This window comes from Medicago sativa, chromosome 7 (genome assembly GCF_051527215.1).
Source record: "Medicago sativa cultivar Bolivia chromosome 7, Bolivia_mono, whole genome shotgun sequence".
In the NCBI taxonomy this organism is placed as follows: Eukaryota; Viridiplantae; Streptophyta; class Magnoliopsida; order Fabales; family Fabaceae; genus Medicago; species Medicago sativa.
Genome location: NC_140755.1, coordinates 87,599,292 through 87,623,902, shown reverse-complemented (window position 1 = coordinate 87,623,902; position 24,611 = coordinate 87,599,292). Strand labels below are relative to the sequence as shown.

Below are 24,611 nucleotides of genomic sequence, written 5' to 3'. Positions count from 1 at the left end.
TCAAAAGTCATAATATTTACAAGTACAACATATTAGTGACCAAACACCGACACCGAGGAGTATTTCTTCCATGATTTGTCATCATATGTGAGTATGATTTTTATTGGGAGCAAAGTTATGTGAGTGTAACTAAACAATTGAACTCAAATGGTTAAATGAGCCTTACCAAATACTCCATCCGGTCCCATTTACAAGAGAAAGTTGACTTTTTAGATACATTGAATAATGTATGTATCTAGTTAAGAACCTAAACCAAATACATAAATTATTTAATGTATCTAAAAAGTAAATTGTCTCTTGTAAATAAGACCGGAGGGAGTAATAAATTGTTCACGAAAACATGTATTCAGTTCTTGACTAAAACAATTTTCGATCTTTATTTACTTATCTCGCGGCCCAACTTCAAATTTAACATGACTTATTTCCCTGAAAAGCGGATGATTAAAAACAAACGTTATGAGAGTGTAATTAAAGTTCAGATTAATAAAACTCATTCCCTCGAAAACCGATGATTAACAAAAATAAAATAGGGAAGTGCTACCCTCAAGGCACTTGATAAGAAACTTAAAGTAGTAACTTTATCTTGGAAATTGTGCATTCAACTTATTGAAATAATAAAAAAACAACTTTTTCTACATGAAATTTCACAATTATTTCCTTTTTTGATTTCTTAATCATTGCCTTATGGACATTGGTTAGCAAAACCCAATAAAATAGGTTAGGAGAGTGTAATTAAAGAAGGAGGTGTGTGTGAATAGTAAATATCTCAGATAAGATATATATCCGATTTTTAAAAGCACAGTTTATCTTCATCCTTGAAATGCTCCGGAGTGGCACTCCCATTTCAATCAATGGCCACCACCACCACATCACCTTACTGCATCCAACTCAGCGGCGTTACCGAGTCAACTCGTCCTCCAAAATCCACAACCACACGCAAGAAAAGCTCCAACGAAGTTGCATTCAAGGAGAAGAAGGATGGTTTCGTCGACTACGACAGAGGACACCACCAAGTCTCCACCAAAATCTCCGGCCTCCGTAAGGAAGATATCCCCGCTCACTACCGCCTTCGTGTCGCCGGTAACCGCTTCCAAAAGGATTGGACCGTGTCGGAGGTCGTCGACTCCGTCCTCTCCCTCACTCTCCGTGACGACGTTGATGGCTTACTCAATCGTTGGATTGGTCGATTCGCTCGCAAGAATTTCCCTTTCCTTATTAAGGTATCGCAATTTTCCTTTCTCTTCACTCTTCCATGACTACAACTACAACCTTAGTGTTTGTTTGATTCTGCTTTGACAAAAATTGACTTTGAGTTGAAAATAAAGTGATTTATGTTAGTTTGAGTGCAAAAATCAATTCATTCTTCAATTTTCAGCTTAAAGTTAGGAATCAATTCATGATGCAAAATCAATTTTACTTGAGACCAATTAGACTTGTTTCTAGAATCAATTTTGGCTATTCCTGAAGTGGAACCAAACATACACTTAGAAGCTTCCCACTCAATTTTAGCTTAAACAATACAATTAATCATTGTGCATTGTATTGTCATATTTGATAGGAGTTGACACAAAGAGGTTCAATTGAACACTGTAACTTAGTTTTCAGCTGGATGAAGAATCAGAAGAATTATTGTGCTAGAACAGATATATACAACATGATGATTAGGTTACATGCTAGGCATAATAGAACGGATCAGGCACGTGGCTTGTTTTTTGAGATGCAAAAATGCAGGTATGGTATGGCTGGTTAAGGGTTTTAGTTTTGTGAAGGTTTAGTTATTTAATCGTTGTTAGTAATTGTTTGTGTGTCTGTGTTGTTGTGATTTGTAGGTGTAAACCTGATGCTGAGACATACAATGCTCTTATTAATGCGCATGGTCGAGCTGGACAATGGCGTTGGGCTATGAATATTATGGATGACATGCTGCGTGCAGCTGTGTGTACTTTGTATTTTTCTTCCCTTATCAATCTTTAGTGACTCCAAATTTATGTGGTCATCATTTCTTTCTTGGTCGTAATTCTAGGTTGTAATTGAGCTTGAAAATACAATATCATGCCTGTGCTTCTGATTTGATTGTTTCTTTTTTTTGGCTTTGGCCCGTTATATCTTCTATAGTGTCGGTAGGCGAATCATTTAGGCTGTGTAGTAAGTAAGTTAGGTGAAGTGAAGGGAGAGAGAACATGTGTATTAGTGTTTCATTGATTTGCCTCATTGTTTCATAGTCAAGTTAGGCACAAATAGGTCCTATTTTGCAGGATTCAGTTTATGATGATTCATGCCTCTTGCAACCCATATTCTTAATACTTTAGTTAAGATCCACACAGGTGCTTCATCGTATTGTAGACTTTTTTGAAATTCCATTATTAAATACGTATAAATATGTAGAAAAATTTTCTTGCCTCCAATTCTGGGAAGTGGGAACCATCTAGGTTTCATTCTGGTCAGGGTTGATTTTCTTTATGCATCATTTACTCTGCTTACCTGCATGCTACACTAGTTGGTTATGATTCATGAAGTTCTCCGTGCACATTGGAAACAAATAATTAATCTTAATGGCAAGATATTTGTGATAGATGTGATCTTAACAGGTTTCATTCAGTCTTCTTCAAATGCTATGCACTTCTTAAGTGGGAATTTAAATTGATACAATTAGATAGTTGATATCTTGACTATAAGTGTTGTTTGTGACGTTAACTTATCGTTGCAGATCCCACCAAGTCGATCAACTTACAACAACTTGATTAATGCTTGTGGATCTAGTGGAAATTGGAAAGAAGCACTTAATGTTTGCAAGAAAATGACTGACAATGGAGTTGGACCTGATCTTGTCACTCACAATATTATGTTAACTGCATTTAAAAGTGGCGCTCAGTATTCAAAAGCATTGTCATACTTTGAACTAATCAAGGGAACTCACATTCGCCCGGACACAACTACACACAATATAATTATCCATTGTCTAGTGAAGCTTAAACAATATGACAAAGCTATTGATATTTTTAATTCCATGAAGGAAAAGAAGTCAGAATGTCACCCTGATGTTGTAACATTCACTAGTATCATTCATTTGTATTCTGTGTGTGGACACATTGAAAATTGTGAGGCTGCATTCAATATGATGCTTGCAGAAGGGCTGAAACCAAATATAGTCTCATACAATGCACTACTAGGTGCATATGCTGCTCGTGGGATGGAAAATGAGGCACTTCAGGTTTTTAATGAGATAAAGCAAAATGGTTTCCGTCCAGATATTGTATCTTATACATCTCTACTTAATGCTTATGGAAGATCACGAAAGCCCCAAAAAGCAAGGGAAATATTCAAAATGATAAAGAGAAACAACTTGAAGCCAAACATTGTCAGTTACAATGCACTCATTGATGCCTATGGGTCTAATGGTTTGCTTGAAGATGCAATTGAAATCTTGCGAGAAATGGAACAAGATAAGATTCATCCGAATGTTGTCTCAATATGCACACTCTTGGCTGCCTGTGGGCGGTGTGGTCAAAAGGTGAAAATTGATACTGTGCTGTCAGCGGCTGAGATGCGAGGCATTAAATTGAACACAGTTGCATATAATTCAGCTATAGGAAGCTATATTAATATGGGGGAATACGACAAGGCTATAGACTTGTATAGCTCTATGAGGAAGAAAAAAATAAAATCTGATTCTGTTACTTACACTATCTTGATAAGTGGTTGTTGTAAGATGTCAAAATTTGGGGAAGCCCTATCTTTTATGGAAGAAATGATGCATCTAAAACTTCCTATGTCCAAAGAGGTCTACTCATCTGTCATATGTGCCTATAGCAAACAGGCAAGTGCTTTGGTTAGGATTCATGTATATGCTGCATTCATTTGATATTTCTGTTTCTTTTCTTTAACATTTTGTTTTTTATTCGTAATAATGTTTCAGGGTCAAATCATAGAAGCAGAGTCTACATTCAACTTGATGAAATCATCGGGTTGCAGTCCAGATGTGGTTACATATACTGCAATGCTTGATGCCTACAGTGCAGCAGGTAGAATAATTTTTTAACTGCTGCAATATTAGGATTTTATGTCAAAATGTATGCCTAAGTAACTATATTTATGATCAGAGAAGTGGGAGAAATCATATGCACTATTTGAAGAAATGAAAGAAAATGACGTCAAGCTAGATACCATCGCATGTGCAGCTCTAATGAGAGCTTTTAACAAAGGTGGCCAACCAGGAAGGGTCTTTAGTCTTGCACAAAGTATGAGAGAAAAAGACATTCCTTTAAGTGATACCATATTTGTTGAAATGGTATCTGCCTGTAGCTTGTAAGTTCAGATTTCATATCTTATCGTACTGCCTTCTCTGTTGGTCTAAGTTAAGCTAATTGAGACTGAAATTTGCTTAGTATCTTCCTGATCATGACATCATCAAAAAATTAGAATGGCTAATAGCTTACTTATATTTCAGAATTTGAATTTATCACTTGTCACATTGATTGGTGTTTATGCCATAGGTTTTTATTTTTCAAATACAAGTCAATAAAATTTCATAACATCCACATTTGACAACGTTATTGGTTATCTGAAATTATATTTGTTTACAATAATATGTTAAGATTTTGTTAATAATATTATTGGTGGGTCATGAAGTAGAATTCTTAGTTTCCTGAAATAGCATGGTCTTATAATGAAACCCCAAGTTTCTGGAATATATTATGACATTTGATGCTTTTGAATTTGCACACCAAAGCTCAGAATATTTAATTACAAAAACGGGTAAGAAACTATAGGATGGATGTCTTTTGCTCAGTTTGCTTTGGTTGGATAACCATCCAACCACATTCTACAGCATGTCATTTTTCTACAGTCACTGTATTTTATTATTATATTTTTTTTCAAAACTGAATTTCTCTTTTGCTGCAAGATTACATGATTGGAAGACAGCTATTGATGTGATCAAGTACATGGAGCCCTCACTTCCTGTAATTTCATCTGGATGTTTAAATCTGTTCCTTAATTCTTTAGGAAAAAGTGGAAAAATTGAGACTATGTTGAAGGTATGTATGATAAAATATTCCTTCTGATATTTATGAAGTTGATGTAAACAAACACATTAAATATGATTTCCTACATCTCGATATCTCTTTCCGATTTCTTATCTTATTTTTCATGTGTGCAGCTGTTCTTCAAAATGTTGGCATCTGGTGCTGAAGTTAACTTCAATACTTATTCTATTTTATTGAAAAACCTTTTATCATCTGGAAATTGGAGGAAGTATTTAGAGGTAAGTGCTCTCTCGGCCTCTCTTTACACCTCTCTTGCGCACCCTTGATTAAGATCTAATGTGATGACGATACATGCAGAATTTAATTTCATGACTTTGGTGACTATGTTTACTGTTAGGCTACCGTTCACATCCCTATTTGGTCTTTAGAACATTTTTGAGTCTGTTAAAGAACTGTAGCCGACTTCTGTTGTAGAACAATTTGGTAGCAGCAGTTATGTGCTTTTTGTTAAGCAAATAGCTTGCAATGGATGCTAGGGTACTTGTATCAATACCTGAAATGCTATCTTTGTATCTAGAACTCATTTATCCAAATCAATTTAGGATCAATTTCTCTTCTAATCCTCTCCCTCTCTCTAGATTCCATGACAATAACATTACAATTCCTACTTATACTTATTTTCTAGGTGTAGTACTGTCTAGGACAACTAATATAAGCCCAGGCCCAGAGCCTATCAACACTGTTAAGAATTAACATATAAGGCTCCCGAATTGACAGTCATAATATTCCAATAGTTTTATCTTGTACGGTTGAAGTATCTCCAATGCCACTCACGCCAGTCTTGTAGAGACTTTTGTTATTGATGAATATTCCGTCGTGAATATGCAGTTTCATTTTTCTAGCATTTCACTTGCAATAAATCACACATGGAAAACCATGCAAATTCTATTGCAGGTACTACAATGGATGGAGGATGGAGGAATTCATCCCTCAAATGAAATGTACCGTGATATATCCTCTTTTTCACAAAAAAACTGTGGGGCCGAAAATGCTGCTGTCATAAAAGAAAGACTTGGTATGGATACTCTATTTTCTTGTTGTTTTGCATTTAGAATTCTGCTCCATTGTGTTCACATATGTGTGCTTTCATTCTTTTGATGCATCTTGCTTGTTTGAGCGAGTCTATTATTCAATCAACCTGTGCGATCTTTCTTAAGCATGTGCCTGAACTTATATTTTGTTTTTGTTGTGGGGTGGGGGATGACGGGGAGCAATACTGCTAACAAAAGGGCCTAGCTCTTCCCAAGATGAAGACACTCTAAGTAGTTAAAACTACCTTCTCTTCTCACTCCCTTTCACTCTGATATGGTGATACCAGATATCCCCTGTTTCATGGTCCCCCCCACGTCTTCCTAATAACCGTCGATTGCAGCATCCTGTCTTTGGTTACCTAGTTTCTTAGCTCTTCTAGAACATCAATTGCATACCAGAGGATCATCAGTGAGCTGTTCAGCCTTTTCTCTTCACACATATCCAGGCCTAACCTTACTCAAGCACCATCTCTAGTTCAGATTTACTAATGCCACATGAATGTTGTGTGTTTTCTGAAACTGTCAGACTAAAGCAGAGTTGAAAACTATACATTCTAATTAACCAGCTTTTTCAAACTTCCAAAATTCTGGAGCTTTCTCCTGTCCTTCGTTTGCACTGACCTATAAACTATTGCTTATCCCGTACAAGATGAAACTCGTGCCTGTCTTTAAACTATATATAGGCCGAATTCCTGGGGTGCTCTTATTTAAACAAGTGTTATTTGCTGCCTTAGACATCTTCATTTAACTGGTTCCTCATCATGGAAGATTTATCTTCTCTTCCTTTTTTGATTGCTCAAAATGTATGCCAGTTAAGTTGCATTGACTCAATTTCACAAACATACATGTGGAGAAGCTTGACAACACTTAGGGCGTGTTTGGTAAAATTAGCTGTTGAATAGTTGATAAATATAAAATGATATGTTTCTCTAATTTTTTTTTTTGCGAATTATATATATAAAACATTTTTTTTACTAATGTATTTATTTTTTAATATTTTAATTTATGGTTAAATATGTTTTTGGTCCCTATAAATATTCTAACTTTTGGTTTTATCCCCATAAAAAATTTCTTCGACTTTTAATCCTCCAAAAAATTTCCACCCACAGTTTTGATCTTTGCTTTTATGAATCCCGAAAATAAAAGCAAAGGTGGGAAAAAAATGTGAGCAAGAATATATAAAATGTTACAACTTAAATTAGGCTAGTTATAACAAAGTATAAAGTGTTGCTTAAAAACATAAAAATAAAGCATGACAGATTTTCTTTTTCTTTTTAAGGGAAAAAATGCGGTAATTATTAAATACGGACATGGGTAGTTGTTTTATTAAAAAATAATTAAATTAAATTAACGGGGTTAAAATGGGAAGAAAATATAAAAAGCTATAAGCTCAAAAAAAACTATAAGCTATTGAGAAAAGCTTTTTACCTAACATGTCTTATTCTATCAAGACAAGCTTATAAGCTAATCCAATAAGCTATAAGCTATCTTATTTGTGTTACCAAACACAGCCTTAAATCTAGAATTTGTCGGTGTCTCCTTGATGGGTACTTTGGGTTGGTAGTAGCTAGATCTACCACTAGGCCCAAGGCTACTGGTGGAAATTGAATATAAGCATTCATTAAAGTAAACATTCCACTTGCTGCGGAACCAATCCCACAGGCCACAAGATCCAAGTTCACAACAGAACAACATCTTACTCCCTTCATTGAACATGATGGTCAGAAGTCCCAGAATTAAAACAATCATCAATAGGCATCTTATACACATTAACCTTCTCTTGCCACTCTTGGCAGTTAGAGTGTTGGCACATGACAATTTTGAGGAAGTGATTTTTTTTTTTACTAGGGAATCATACCTTTATGCTTTTATTGATATTGTTTTCTATTCTCTTTATTTGACAAGTCCTATTCACTAGTTTATAGCGGATTTGACTGGCTTATGGCGGATATAATAGTGTAACTTATAGTTATCCTGGTCATGAATTTGAACAGAATCCTTGAAAAGAAATGCTGGGGATCAAATTTCTGCAAGCCAAACTTGTGAATCTCATGTTCTTAGCTGACCGTTGTCATCGAATACGAATAGATTTGACACTGTTCGAAACTGCTGGGAGAGTTATGCGTCTTGAGTTTGCAAAGATTGAAGTTCAATTAAATTTATTTGGCCATCCTCTATTCCTTGTAAGATTATTTTTCTTGTTACAAATGTCATTCTGTAAATCAAATTATGCTGTCCTTCTTGTGTAGATACCGGTAAATTGTTTCATAGATCCTTTATCAACCATTAAATAACCAATGAAAATATAGCGTCTGGATTTAGTTAATTTATTTTGAAAAGTTAACGTTACAGCTCTTATGTTTCACAATCCCTTTCCACTCTCTCTCCTCTCTTTCTTATCAGAACCGTTTCCATCAAGCCATGTCTTTTTGGTTTCTTTTCAACAAAATTCAATCCTCTCTCCGGGTGATTTTAAAGGTGTAGTAAGAGAAATGAATGATCTGATTTCTGAATGGACATTGTAAAAAGCAAATGAACATAACACTAAGCTAGAATGAATCTAGCATGAACTGAATCTTCTACAACTGTCTAATATTATAAAAATGTTCACACAAATAATGAATCATAAGACGCTACCGACATCAGAAATCCATCACTCACTATTTCAGTTGAAAATTTCCGGTCTTTTTATTCTTTCTTAATCTTTGCTTCTGTTTTTTTATATTCATATTTCCAAGCACATTTCTGAATAAAATCGATACTCAAAGAGAAAACGTATATATGAAATGAAAGAAAAGTACTTGCAAATGTGAGAGAACATTTCCCCGTATTAGTATAGACATGTTAGACATAGAAAAAGGTGTAAAGAACATTTCTTAACATCACACGTATTTCCCCGTAGTTTATATGCCAACAATTCACAATGCAGTTAAGCCGTAGTTTATATGCCAACAATTCACAATGCAGTTAAGATTATGATTATACATGCTAATATCTTACACCTTTTTCTATGTACAAAGAAATCTAAAAATAGATGCAGGTTGATGAGCTGAACAACAATGGCAGAATAGTTTGTTGATTTGATACAAAAATATATAAAAATTAGTAATGCGCTACAATGCAAAACTTTTCTTTGAAAAAAACTCTGGCATGAAGCAGATTTAGTAATGTGTTGCACTGCAAAATAATGTCCTCTTAAACTGAGAATGAGTTCAATTTTTCAAATGAGAAGTTTTTCAAAATCATGATTTCACGGCAATGGTTCTCTAACCTCAGTTTCATGCACACAAGTGATAAGTAATCAAACCTTTGGCAAATATAATTTTGCTATTTCCTTCACTTAAGTTGCAGGGATAAAAAAACTCATTCCTTATCTGGGTTTAAAATAACTGGAAACCTTATTTTTTTTACTTTCAAATATTCAAACATGAAAACCGCTGTTTTTTTTTTCAGCAAATAAGATTTTAGTCACTTACAACATGCCACGCGTACTTTTGTTAAAGGGAAGGAACCAGCGACGAAGCTAGCAAATTTTTTACGAGGGGGCCAAATAGAAAGAAGAAATAAAATATATTTTAAAAATTAATATATTAAACCTAATTAATAAGTAAGATAAATTTACAATAAATTTTACTTATATTCAATGAAGCAACAACAGAGAAAATAAAAAGGCAGTCTTTCTTTTCCGCAGAGTTTGTGTGGGGTGCTTCACGATCTGCTATTTTTTATGTGAAGAGTGCATATCGTTTCTTAAAGGCAAGGCGTGAGGTACTTGTCTCCCATAGCTCAATGCAGGACATTGACCAACAAGTGTGGAAAAAATTGTGGAAAATAAAAAGTATTCCAAGACACAACCATTTTGCTTGGAGGATTTTACATGAAAAACTACCACTCAAAAATGATCTTTTTAAAAAAGAAATCAGTTGTGATCCATTGTGTGTTTTTTGTGGGCAGCATAATGAAACCATTTCACATCTCTTTATGGATTGTCATTGGTCAAAGCATATATGGTTTGCTTCCTTCTTGGGTGTGGTGTTCAATTCACATGATTCTAGGTACGTGCCCTTTCAAGAGTGGTTGAAAAGAATTATTATTGATGAAAATGAGGATATTATAGTTAATGTTTTGGCCTTGTGTTATGAAATTTGGTGCACTAGAAATAAAAAATGTTTTGAGGGGACTGAAATTGATGTGGCTACCACTGTACAAAAGGCACAAAGATCTGTTGCTAATTTTAATAGTGATAATACGGTGTTGTTGGAGACGTTAAGTGGAGGTCCAAACTTACCTATATCTGATGTCCACTGGACACCCCCTGATAATGGTTGCTATAAGCTAAATGTTGATGCAGCAGGTCCAATAGAGGGGGGGTAAGTGGGGTATTGGTGTTGTTGTGAGAGATTATGAAGGTATTGTGGTTGCTGCTAGTTGTTGTCAAGTCTTTTCATTACCAGATTCAGAGGTAGCAGAAGCTTTAGCTATGCAGAAGGGGTTGGAATTTGCAAAAGACATGTTTTTTCTGAATCTTATAGCGGAATCAGATGCTTCTAATGTGGTTCAGGCGCTAAACACTCATCAACAACATCCCAACTATGCTGGATCTATTATTGGAGATTGCATTAATTTTAATGTCTTTTTTCGTAGTTTAAGATTCTTGCATGTTAGACGGGAGGCTAACCAAGCTGCTCATTATCTAGCTCAATACTCTCTTCATAATCCCGATTGTATATGGATTGAAGAGACCCCACCTTGTATTTCCGCAGTCTTGGCTTTTGATTTATTGCCAGACTTTTGCTAATGAAATTTCATTTATTGTCAAAAAAAAACAACAGAGAAAATAAAATCTAACAATAATTATTTATAAAAGTCATACTCTATGAAGTTTTAACAAGTCAAAATTATTTATAATTGACACTAAACTAAATAGATTGTAAGTATTTTCTTTAAACCAACAAAATTGTTTGGAGTAGCCAAATAATATATTAATGGGGTAACTATATTCAAAAGTATACAAATTATGCAAGGTTTATTTTTCTTTTGGGGTAGCCAATGCTACCCCACTGTTATGAAGGGATTCACACCTGGAAGGAACTAAAATTGGAGAGTGGATCCTCTCCAGTAGAAATGCCTCCAGTTTTCTACGGTGTCTAATTATCCACCTTTAATTATACTCTATCTTCTTTTTATTATCACAAACACATTCTCTCACCTATTTAATGGAGGGTTGATGGAGGGCTTAGATTACACATGAGAGAAAAAACTGGAGACAATCTCCTCCCCATAAATTGGTAACAACAAAATGAATTAGTGTTGTAGTGGAAAAGGCAGTCTTTCTTTTCCTTAAAAAAAAAAAATTGGTAAAAGAAAATTTAAAGGAATAAAAATTGAAAAAAGAAATTGTAGGGACTAAAAATGAAAGTTTATATGTTTATAAAGACTAAAAGTTTACATAACATTTTTTTAAAGTAGTTTAGTATCTAGTACTACACTCTTTAAAGGTAAATAAGTGAGGAATTCGGTGTTCGAACACCTTCTCTAGCATAAAAGTGAATCAAATGACACAACTTGCTATTAAACATAGGAAATTGCTCTTCTTCCATTTAAAAATGTTCATTCCCATGTGTTCTGACAATAATACCTCCAATGTAACTTAAGTCACGCTCTCCCTGTGTCATTTGGCAGAACAACATAATTGCAATCTTTTCCTTTTTTCATTCTTTCATACACCCATTCATCCATTTTTCATCCATTCATTCAATCATTCTCTCAAAGTTAAAAAATATATGTAAATTCATTCAAGTTAAAATACGCAAAATTAAACCGAAAAACTAATGAAACTGTAAAAAAAAATGCAAAGGCGCGAGTGTAAATATATTACATCATAATCCGCTATAATGTCATAAAAACACTAAAATAAAAAAAAAACTTACTGATGTGGACTATGGCTCCTAGTCCTCCTCTGGGAAACCGACTCCTCTTGCAAAATGACATACTCTGACTGGATGCACTGCAACACACCGGTAAAAAGTGGAGATGAAAACACATCAGGATGCCCCATTGCACTATCCACTCTGGCTCTGATGTTGGCAATAATATTGAGTGGGTCGGGAATCTGTATGACCCACTGCTGCTCAACAATAACCTCCTCGTAAGGAGGGACATGAGCTATGTACTCAGCAGCGGGCGCAGGTTCACTCATAATATGATGTGATACACGGTAGAACCATTTGATGTACCCTTCCTCACACATCCATAACTTCCTTGCCCTTGTCTGTCGACACCTCTGCTCCTGGTCAAGGACATGGACCATAAAATCCTGAAAGGTGTGACACCCTAAATCCCAATTAATAATTATTGCTATTATTTAATTAAAAATAGAGTTTGATTCGCAGCGGAAAGTGTCAAATAAAAACTTCTCTAATGATATAGGAATTCTTCCACAAAATTTAGGATATCACATTGACTCATAACAAACATAATTCATATTTCACTTCATTAAAAATTATAGTAATAATAACATCGAATCTTTTTCTTTTGAAAATATTTCATTTTACATCATAGACAATGGTTTTCTTGCACAAAATTAAATAAGTAAGCATATCCCTTTTCCCGTGTCACTATCAGAGCGGTGCTTTTCCCCAAAATAATCGACGACACAAGACAAGTCCTCACGAAAGGCATGCACTTGACACCAAGACTCATAGCCTATATAACTACGGTTTCGCAACCGCAGGGCCAAGCCAGCAAACACAAACAACGAAGGGGTGAGTTCCGAGAACATGTAATAGTATAAAAAAAATGAGAAGAACACGTAAGCAATTAAGTCAAAGTCGTTTCTCATCACAAACATAATATTCAGAACCTTGAAGAATATATTATATCATCTTAATCTATATTAGTAGAAAATATCATTACAACTTAAGAACCAAAAAAAAACTTCACAAACACAATGTCACAATTCAATTCCAACTAGTCACAACACATGTAGTCACCAATAACCATCTTCATAAGAACATCAACAAATAATCACCTTCATCGTCTCACACAATTACATTAATAGACATCACAAAGTAATTCGTTAAAACATTACAACTTAACAACCTGATTCGACAACACGACTCAACTTGACAATGCACTCTTAACAACTTAACAACTTAAATCATCGTGAAACTTCTTGATATGAAAATGCATGTGGTACCATTCAACAACATATATGAGCGTAATTAGGCTCTTCAACAAGTGAGCATAAAGCTGCCGGGCTTAAAGCCCCCAACGTATTTGAGCACAAGGCTGCCGGGCCTAAAGCCCCCAACTTTAATGAGCACAAGGCTGCCGGGCCTAAAGCCCCAAACTTTAATGAGCACAAGGCTGCCGAGCCTAAAGCCCCCAACTTTAATGAGTATGCAATGGACTCAACTCCTACAACTTAGACATCTTGAACTTCTTAAACAACTTATATGATTCCAATAATTTGGACAACTTCCTACGACTTCACAACTTAGACCGACACTTACAACTTTATGACATTAATGGTCAACAGCATCAAACGACAAACATCAACATCTTAAACATCGCATCAACATAAGCATCATAAATAACACATATTTAAATCACACATCTTCCAAATAGCACTTCACTATATAACACATCTTTAAATAGCATCATTATCAAATACACATCATTAAATAGCACTTCAGTTATACATCATCAATTAACACATCAATTTCACATCTTTACATACCACATCTTTAAACCATATACATCTTCAAATATCACATAGTCAAATAATATATTTCATTTACACATCTTAAAATAATACATTTAGCACTATGGTATCCAAGACACATCTATAAGGAGAATAAATCTTATTTCAAACACATTCAAAGATAGTAAGAATAATTTCAATTATTATCTCTATAAAATCACTTAAAAAAAATAAACTATTATTTATACTAGGCATACGGCACCACTACAATTCCAACTTCTAATACATAACATCACATCTATATCAATCATTAAATAAGTCATCAATCTAAATAGTTGCAGCAAATCAAGCATAAGCACCCACAAATTTATCCATGACTTCAAATACCACATATTCACATAGTTTAAATCAAGCAACACCTTAATAATGTTTCTAATTCTTCTTCTAACCTCCCACATCTAAATTTGCACATTAATTAATTATTCTCTCAAAGGGCTACAACCGTCGCGGTGAGCCCCGAATGAACTTTGGGAAATACAGCTTTCCCGTTCATCCCAATTAATTTACACTCATGATCTCGAACTCTTCTCTCCCACCCCATACCTGGATTGAAGCTTTCGCAAGACATAACGAACTCAAAGGCAGCCGTGAATTCAAAAGTTCCACATGGTTGCGTCTCTCTTTCATCAGCAAAGCGACTAATGACCCATAAATTCTAAACAAACAAACATCCAAGTATAAATAAACAACTAACCATTTCATGTCCTTCTTAGCGTCACATATTCATGTTAACTTGATTTTCCAATTAAATTAATTATCTTTCTAGTTTTATCACTTACATTACCAAAGTCCTTTTTTTTTTTGTGATTGACTCCTTCACATTATACTTGTAATGATTTATAAATTTTGTAGCCTATCGACTTTCTCCTCAGTTTATAAATTCTTCATCATCATGTAATAAGTTAGGCTTATGGTCCCATTAAACAAGTCAATAGGGTAGTTAAAACAAGCAGTAAAATATGAACATCTATGAGAAGGTAAATTCTCTTTACTGCTATAGACCATATCATACTATAATGCACATGGTTCTAAAGCGATTGTTGTTCATGATCCTAGTTGATCTAGAAGCATAAAAATATGGACAGAAGAAAATAAAATAAAATTTTGTTTCTCCAATGATTATTAGCCTCAAATCACGTGTATAGGTTATATGATTCATCATGGAAAATCATCAAATTAACTAATATAAGGTGAAATCAAAGATCCAGGTCTAAAATTGGTACCGTAGAAGTTATATGCATTTTGAAAGAAAAAGGAATTGCACTCACCTAATCGAAACAAGTAGCTACCTTGTTTCCCATAACAGCTTTACTTCACACAGAGTAATTATCTTAGGTCCACAGGTTGCGTGTTTTCTCTCGCAAACGACGCCGATGAACTTTTGTTTTACTGATGCGCGTTGCTCATCTTAGGAATTATTAGGGTTTTTAAGTCTTTCTTGTTCTAAATATATTACACATGGGCTAATCTATTAATCTAACACGCATTAGTTCATATCTTCTCTTCTACTAATTAGGTCCACTCAACTGTATACACCCACCTGTTTATTTTCTCTACCCACTAATAATGTAAATTAATTTTATTTTACTCACTCATAACTAATATCCTCCTAAAAATACTCATAGAAAACTCCTATCACTTTTTCTATAATGATTAAAATATTAAATCAATAAATAAAATATCACATTTTATATTACTTCTAGATCAAATAAATAAGTATAAAATTATCACACCATAACTACTACACATATAAGGAAAAGTAATCAAAATATTACTAAGACTCCATAATAATTATTTATAAAATAAATAATTAAATAAGATGATAGTTAGAGATAATTAAAATAAAATATGCCCACATTTCTTATTAATTTACACAATGTAACAAAAAATTAAGTAAATACATGTACGAATAAAATAGTTTAAAATAATAATTAGAGGTTTATACCATGCACACACAGTCAAATATTTATAAAATATATTAATGGAAAATTTGGGGTGTTACAAAAGGTCACAACCACATCTTTTGTCTCGAGAGCCCCAATCGTTGTAGGAGATCTGAGAATGGTCTGGATACAGCTGTATTGCTTGAGAACCTGCTCCGGAAAGTGAAGGCACATCCTGTCTTTACCGCCCATGATCCAACCGGAGTACCAGCAGATGTTGTGTAAAGGCGTGATGTCTCACCGATCCTCGTATGGCCTCCAGAGTACATCAACATTCACAATCAGATCAATGAGGCCTCGGTAGTGTACAATATCAGAATGGCCCCTTGGGGTTTCCATCTAGCAACAAGCGGCTGAGCACAATCGTAGTCCTTCACAAGCTTCCTCGAAAAAGAGCTTCAGGAAGGGCTCCAAAACTCATCCCTATAAACACAAAAAGACACAATAATATCAGCACAAGTATCATACAAAAAATATTTCAGCATCACAAACTCATATACAGACACAATAATATCGCAAGTCATTTATAACATGCAATAGAAAAGAAAAAAAATATTACCTCGAGTAGAGTCATGGAACCGCCAACGGCGCTAACCGTAGGGTCCGTAGCAAGAGAAAGTTATGTGCAGAGAAAATCAAGTGGCATCCCGCCCCATGACCACTCATGCACCGTGTCCAAGTCATGTAGTGCCATCAGCCATATCATATGAACGTTTTTGCTGTTCTTGTTGGCGAGGCCAACCAAGAGCAATAAAAACGCCTTAATACATGTGGTCCTAACAGTCTCCAGCTCCCCCACCACCTCATCATCATCAGACTGCTCTAACTCATTACACATATGGAAGAGTCTGTCATACGCCTCTTTCATGTGAGTAGTGTTAATATACTCACTCCACTATTTAGTCACCTCATCATTCGCCTCCTCATTCATCAGTACCAGCTCCCTTTGCAGCAGCACACCATCCTCGTAGTCTACATCCTCCTCAACAATGAGCATACACGTCACATCATCTAGTGTGACGATCATCTCCCCATCGATCATCTAGTTTATTTTTGTGCCAGATCCATAATATTTTGTAGGTTTTCATATTTATTTTTTTTAAGAAAAAGAAGGTTTCTTTTTGTGCTAAATTATGTTTTTTCATGATTTTTATAAAGGTCTCAACTTTTTTTTTTCCTCAGTCAACAAAACATAATAACCTTTATGCTAAATTCATAATGTTTAATGTTTGGTAGGTTTATATGTTAATTTTTTTCTCACCAACAACAACTATTATTAACACTCTTTATATTGATTGACATGACAAATTCAAAGATTACATGGATCGAACTCACGTTAATAGAAATACAAATATGCGACGAAGTGCGTGACCAAGAAATTAGTTGTGTCTTGCTCGTGGTAGTTCTATCTTCTTCTTTGATAGCGTTTTGTGGGTTTTCCCTTATTTTTTTTATCATGTATTGGCTTCGAGGTAGTTCTATTTTCTTCTTTGATAACGTTTCCTAGGTTTTCCCTTATTTTTTATCATGTATTGGCTTCGTAACGTATACATTGCTTTGATGGATGGAGAGTGGTTACGCCGTTGCACGATAATTATTGTTATTTGTTTTTTTTTTGTTCACCAACAATATTAACACATTGTTTTGTATTTGTATTCGGTAAGAAATTTTTAGACACGACTTTTTAACAAATTTCATGAATTACTGACAGGTTGGAGATTACACGAATCGAACTCTGAGCGCTAGAAATACAGATTACACGTCATGGTTTGGACATGAAATAAAATAAAATAGTTACTCGCTCTATGGTAGAGTCTCTTTCCTTTTATAAATGATTATTTTTTACATGGTAAAAAACGTGTAATTGCAAAATTTATGTTTTGTTATGCCAAGTTATGAATTTGATTATAAATATTTTGTAAGACTTCTATTATGTACATTGTTTATAAAACTAAATATTTTATGAAAACTTGTTCTTGTTGTATTTTCAGGTTGTGAGGGTCGTTTAGAAGGAAACATGTATACCTATTGTAACTTGGAGACTAGATCGATGTTTTGATCAATCAAGATAGAAAAGATAATAGAACTCTTCAGAAGGTGTAATATTACTTTTTGGATTAAACATTAATCAAAATTCTAGATGATTTTAGTGTATATCAAAGGTTGGCATGTAATTTTGGTGACATCCAGGGTGGGAAATGTTTATACTTTTCCTACCATAAATGCCACCAACTTAAACTTTCCCTAAAAAAATAAACCAACCAACATCCTCTCTACTCTCTAGGTTGGTCAAACATTTATTGGATCTGACATTTATCAAAGCCTAAAGCTAACTTTAAAATAGAGACCTTTTTAATACCAATTATATTATTATAGTGATAATTAGTACATATTTTTTTCTTTTGTAGGACCTTCTACTTACTGTTCTTGAAAAGAAAATTGACGCCTAATATACTTACGGTCGGTATGGATGACCGCCCTTGCCACATTCATAAAGGGTACCAATTTTTGTTTAACAATACATAAATATAGTAAATATTTAGATGTGCACGGTTTTTTTAATATTATATGTCAAATAATTAGAGGGTAACAATTTTTTATTCTCGTATGTCTTTTTATTTACACATTTGGGGAAAACAAGAAAAAATTAATATACAAGAATAAACAAAAATAAATAAGAGAACAAATAAATATAATTATTTTTTTTGATATTCTCTGTCTTATTTCAAAGTGATAAATTATACAGTGTATAATATTTCCATAAAGTAATAGAAAGTTACTAAATCTTTGAAATTAATTCACTTATTTGAGAGATAGACACATAGTATAGATAAATTTAATAAGAGTTAAAATTGATAATCTCTTAGTATTTCTAACGTATATAATATTTATTCTCACATGACATGCATGGATCAAAGAGGCTTATTTAATACATAAAAAATGAGAAATATAACTATTATATTGGTTTGTGATTCATGCATGTAGTTGGTGTTGTTGTTTGTGCTTAAATACAAGACTCCAAAAATCATATTTAATACATGAAAATTGAGACATATACATATGTTTTCTTTGCAAGATATATTAGTTATTCGTACATTTAGTTTATGGTTGAAATAAATTACTCCAAAGTCATGTTTAATTCATGATCATGAAAGAAAATCAATTGTGTGTGATTTATCTAATATTCAGAATTATTATTTTTAAATTTAAACTTAATTTTATATTAATTTTATTTTTATTTAATTAACGAAGCATGCATTCAAAAGGTTTAGTAGGTTTCTAAAATGATTCTATTTGAAAATCGATTCAAGAAAATCGTGTATTAACTCACAACATTAATTAAAAAATTGCACAACAATAATTATACGTTGTAATGTTTGTTTTCTTAGTAGGATTTAAATTTTTTAATTTTTACGTCATTCTATATCAAAAAAAAAAAATTAGTAGCTTATAAGGACTACTACTTTGTCAGTTTTGAGAAAAATAGTTGGTATGTTATTTGGTGTTGTTTGTTGCGAAGTTTCTTAGAGTTATTTGTATGCTACTAGGGCTGGAAATGAGTCGAGCCGAGTCGAACCTGTCTGAGCTCGACTCGACTCGACTCGATAAGAATTGGTTCAGCTCGAAACTCGACTCGAGTTCAAAACGAACCTTTTTTTTAGCTCGAGTTCGGCTCGTTTAAAATTCACGAACAACTCGGTTCGGCTCGTTAGGTTCACCTCGTTTGCTCAAATTGCATATTTCAAAACTATTTTTTTCGAAAAAAAGTTTTTTTTTTCAACAATATATGTCTTTGACCTTAAAAAACAAAACCTTTAAAACAACAAAAATATAATGCAAAACCTTTAGAAAGGTAGTAGCACTTTATATTTACTACCGTTACTGTAGCATATACTACCACTATTGGTTTTATGTTGTATTTGCAATGCACCGCTCATATATAAATATACTCCTCCTCTCTAATCTTTTGCAAAACTCCCCGATGTGGGACAAGTTTTATGCACAATTTTGTTTAAAAGCCTTGTGAAAGCATTAACTTTTTTCCCTCTTTCTACTATTACAATTATCGTTGATTTATATTAAATTAGCAATTAGTAATAATTTATATGAAAAAAGTGCATAATTATTAGAAGAAGTTTGTAATAAATTCTATATTATATGAAAAGTGTGTGTATATATGTCGAGCTGGTTCATGAACCAAACGAGTCGAATCATATTAAGTTCAAGTTCAACTCATTTATTTAACGAGCTTAATTTTCAACTCAAGTTCGACTCATTTGGTTCGTGAACCAAGTTCAATGAACCAATTATCGAATCGAGTATCGAACTATTTTCGAGTTGGTTCGGTTCATTGCCAGCCCTATATGCTACGCAGTGATGTCTATCTTTATGTGTCCATATTAATTCTTTTATATATTGATGAATTTTCCTTTTTTTTTTTTTGTAAATTTGCAACTTAAATTTTTCATCTACGCTTTCCCACCTTGCCCCATTTTTTTTTTAAAACTTCACCACTATGCACAAACAGAAATTTTCAATAATAATATTAAGAGAGGATCAAGCACATATTGTTATATTTGGTCCAAAGCACAAAAAATCTCAGGACATGACCGACCCAAAGTACTCCCTCCGTTCCTTTTTAATTGTCACATTTTGACTTTTTACACAAATCAAGACAACAAATACTTTTACTACTTTTGATACAACAATTTATCTTTTTCCTATAATAACCTTAATCATTTAATACTTCATTTCATATATTTCTCTCTCTACAATAAATATCAAAGGGTAATATAGGTAAAGCCACATTTAATGATACATTGGACTTTGAAAACGACAGTTAATTAGAAACAAAATGTTTATGTAAAAGTGTCAATTATAAAGGAACGGAGGGAGTAGTCCACAAGGAGGAGGCATGATCTCTATCTCATTTCTCAAAAATCTATAAAGGAGTGATAGTAGCATTACTTTAATTTGAATCAACTTAGTATCAAATTGGTGAATTCCAAAGAATCCTCCCATATATTTTTGAAACAGACACGATCGGCTCTAGTACAGGGAAGAAAATCAAAGTCCTTCAACCAGTAAGGATCCTTAATTAAAGGGAGAGAAGCAACAAATTACTTAATAGAATTTATGCCGGTATATGCTAACTTATCCTTCATCACACTCTCATCCACCCAAGAGTACCTGATAAGTGCTAGAAAGTAGTAAATATTGGATATATATATATATATATATATATATATTTGGTTACTTATTTCACAAGTTAGTCAGGGAAAAGCTATGAAAATGTGAGAAAATGCCTTATTATGCTTGACCCAATTGTGCAGGAAATGAGTGAACAAGACAAGAATCAAAGAAAGAATACTTAAAAGAAGTGCAAAGACCAACTCGCCACATCAAGTGGAGTTGCCATGGCGAGAAGTACTTCCAGAATGTGAGCATCCAGCTCACACCCAAGCACACCATTGCGAAGCAAATAGCGAGATCTCGCCACAGCGAAGGAAAGGCGAGCAGGAGGGCGAGAAGTAGTTCTAGAGACCATGTTTCAGAGGATCAGAGTTCGCCATGGCGAGAAAATCTTGCCTGGCGAGATAAAGCGGTTTGGAACACTGAAGGATGACGTGACAGAAACCCAATGACAAAGAAAGGTCAGCTCGCCATAGCGAGCATATCTTGCATGGCGAGAATGTGAAATTATGCAAAAGTATAAAAGTCTCTTTCCTCATTTCAGAACATATCTTATCATACTTGTAGAGAGAGAATACGGCGAAAATTAGGGTTCTTCATAGAGCAAGAGTGTTAGAGTGTGGATTCACTAAGAATCTTTGAGAAATCAAGACTTAGCAATGGATCTTCATCTTTCCTTCCACTTTTGTAATGTTTAATGACAATGATCAACTAAATCTCCTTTGTTGGGATTAGAGGTACTTGATCAAGCTTAGATGTAATCTTTTGATCTTTTAAATATATGATTCTAGCATTTTATGTAATATTGAGTTTATTCTTGCATTTCATTTCTATGTTTGATTTAAATATTATTGAAAAATACTTTTTGAATCTAGGGTTAGAATAATCATCTATCAAAACAAGATTCTAGACATATGATTTATGTTTTGATAATCACACAAAGCATCATAACATATTATTATCAGATCGTTTAATAGATTGAGAAATTGTCGATTAAACGATACGATTGATCTCACAATATCATTTAGACATGAATGATTTTGTCGGGCGATGTGTGGTAATATCGATAAAAAGCTAGAATCCATATATATGATCATTAGGAGTATATTCGATGCTTGATCGACGAACTCTAATCCCAACGCTTTTACGCCTTATTACTCTCCGTTTTTATTATCGCATTTTAGTCCGAATAATTTTTATAAATCGATAAAAAGCTAGAATCCATATATATGATCATTAGGAGTATATTCGATGCTTGATCGACGAACTCTAATCCCAACGCTTTTACGCCTTATTACTCTCCGTTTTTATTATCGCATTTTAGTCCGAATAATTTTTATAACAAACAATCAATCAAACCCTAACTTAATGATAGTCGATGTTGAACGGTTTATGTTATCGCACTAGTCCCTGAGAAGACGATATACAAATACTTACTTTTGATTGATAGAAAAATATTATATCAGTACCCACTTAATTCCATTTGAAAAAAAAATTATTCGGTTCGAACAATTCGACACCGGGACCAAACCCTAAGTTGTATATTTATGTGAAAGAATAGGACAAAACATCCGTCCAATTCTCATTAAATATAGCTTCGATCAAATAATCAAATGAGGTACGAAACAAATCAACCCTTGAGCGGTCACATTAGAAGCCCTTTAGATTTTCACCTCATTATTGAGCTACAAGTCTAGGGCCAGAGGATACTATTTATGATTGAGTTCTCACGTTGGGATCATTACATCCATATTTTTTTTCTTCAAATTTCTCTACTTCGGTACACTTCAAAACTTTTCATTTTAACAATCTTTGACCCATGAAAACTGCTCTTTACCTATACGTTTCTGCTCATTTCCAAAGTAAATGTCCATATTACTCCTGCGTGAGTTAACTCACGCCACGTGAGTTAACTCGCGTTAGAACAAAAAGGCCATTCATCTCTTCTTCTTCATCTTTGCCTTCGTTTATTTCACTTTTTCTTAAAAATAATGTCTTTTTCCGATTGCCGATAGACTCGTATTGAAATTTATTGCACATAATACTCTTTTCCCTTCCTGGTGGATTTTATCATAATACTCTTTTCCCTTCCTTGAATTTAAGAAGCTCACGTGATTTTTTGTCAGAAGCTCACCTACTCTTTAATTCATGATTTGTATTGGACTTTATGCGCATGTAATTTTTTGTCCTTGACGAGATCACCATGCCTTTTCAACGTGCTCTTGTGCTCTTGAACTGTGCTTTGGTTTCAACGTGAACGTGAGATTTTGTTTGTTTTTGAGCGTGACTTAAGTCACGCTGCATATAATACTTGTGTGAGTTAAGTCACGCTACTCTTTGTATTAGAGTAACTTAATTTACGTAAGGGTAAAATGGTATTTTCACCTGGGAATGAGCAAAACCATTTGGGTAAAGAGCATAATTCTTGATCCATTACTCATTAAATGACTAAGAGTATTACTTTTCCCACCCTATGCCGTTCCTCACGCGCCCTATTTTTTTTTTCCAATTTTACCCCTAGTCCGGATTTCGTATTCCGGAATAAATTGTTAGTATTTTTCAGATGATTCCGGATTTTAAAATCCGGAATAGTATTTTAGCAGAACTTTTGCAATTTTAAGCTCTACAATTCGTAAAATAAAATCCGAATAAAATAAAAAACAGAAATAAAAAGACACAAACATAAAAACAACTCATTACGTAATTTTCAAGCTTTTTAAGCTTATTACATAAGATCCTAAATCTATTTCTAATCTCCTAAGAGCCTAATTCTAATCTTCTAAGAGCCTAACCACTGCTATGTGATAGGGCATAGCAGTAGCTTGGCTATTGGAGGAAAACCGGAGGAGGAGGGAAGAGGAGGGCGGGAAGAAGAAACAAATGCCTCTGAGGGAGGTGGGGGGTGCTCAGACTTACGCCCAGACAGGCGAAGCTAAGAACCACACTGACCCACATGACCCTCAGATGAACCGCCCTTCGTTGCAGCGCGGTTCCATCCTCATGGACCGTTCATACAAACCCTGAAAGTTTTCAACGAGACCCTTATCTATGAAAGGCCAACGATGGAAAACCATGGTTGTAGAAGGAAGAAGAGGAGGAGAGGGATGGTGTGAGAAATGGTGGGGTTTGGAAGGGTATTTATAGGGAGGGGTGGGTGAAAAATGGTTGGGAAGCCATAAATGCAGTCAAAAAACGTGGTAAAACACGTTTTTTTGACTTGACCACTGTCAAAAACGTGTGTTGCAGACAACCAGCCATGACACTGACGCGGTCCGGAAAATACAATCCGGAATGCACCTTTGGTTTCCGGAATATACTTTCCGGATTAATGCGATTATGGTGAACGAGGGAAAAGTTGACACTTCTTTGTAGGGCTAAGGACATTCCGGAATGTATAATCCGGAATGATTCATCACTTTTGAAAGAGAGCCATCAATGTGGGTTTGGACGGTTACAACCACTAACACGTTTTCATTGACTGTATTAATGACCTAGGACTTGTTTTAGGCTATAAATAGGCTTCCATCTTCAACAAATACCTTCATTCTTCATTTCACCTCTTTTCTTCCATTCTCTTCAAATTTTTTAAGTTTTGTAGGAGTGTTTGTGGAGTCATGGTCATTGTTGACCGTTC

General features: G+C 34.2%; 1 protein-coding gene and 1 long non-coding RNA gene across 3 annotated transcripts; one reads left to right on the top strand and one right to left on the bottom strand.

The window, feature by feature from the left end:
- The first annotated feature begins 805 nt into the window (after nucleotides 1–805).
- EMB2654 (Tetratricopeptide repeat (TPR)-like superfamily protein) lies at nucleotides 806–8,402 on the top strand. The gene is made up of 10 exons (XM_085724505.1): nucleotides 806–1,220; nucleotides 1,559–1,731; nucleotides 1,830–1,935; nucleotides 2,708–3,817; nucleotides 3,917–4,022; nucleotides 4,101–4,305; nucleotides 4,904–5,036; nucleotides 5,159–5,263; nucleotides 5,940–6,060; nucleotides 8,071–8,402. Exons 1-10 carry the CDS (start codon nucleotides 852–854, stop codon nucleotides 8,139–8,141), a joined length of 2,499 nt encoding a protein of 832 aa, XP_085580631.1. The 5' UTR covers nucleotides 806–851; the 3' UTR covers nucleotides 8,142–8,402.
- A 3,363-nt stretch (nucleotides 8,403–11,765) lies between these two features.
- LOC146909790 (uncharacterized) lies at nucleotides 11,766–15,403 on the bottom strand. Of its 2 annotated transcripts, none has more exons than XR_015018124.1 (3): nucleotides 15,110–15,403; nucleotides 14,385–14,496; nucleotides 11,766–12,392 (listed from the first exon to the last, which is right to left on the bottom strand). It is a non-coding gene; the product is annotated as an uncharacterized LOC146909790 (long non-coding RNA). The 2 variants fall into 2 exon arrangements; XR_015018123.1 differs by lacking the exon at nucleotides 11,766–12,392 and adding an exon at nucleotides 12,536–12,789.
- Between the last annotated feature and the right edge of the window lie 9,208 nt (nucleotides 15,404–24,611).

What these genes read in the sequence shown, in the direction of transcription:
- EMB2654 (XM_085724505.1), top strand. Translation starts at nt 852, where the DNA reads ATGGCCACCACCACCACATCACCTTACTGCATCCAACTCAGCGGCGTT. An exon ending in TTTGAGATGCAAAAATGCAG is followed by an intron (nt 1,732 to 1,829) that starts GTATGGTATGGC and finishes TGTGATTTGTAG; the next exon opens with GTGTAAACCTGATGCTGAGA. An exon ending in ATGACATGCTGCGTGCAGCT is followed by an intron (nt 1,936 to 2,707) that starts GTGTGTACTTTG and finishes TTATCGTTGCAG; the next exon opens with ATCCCACCAAGTCGATCAAC.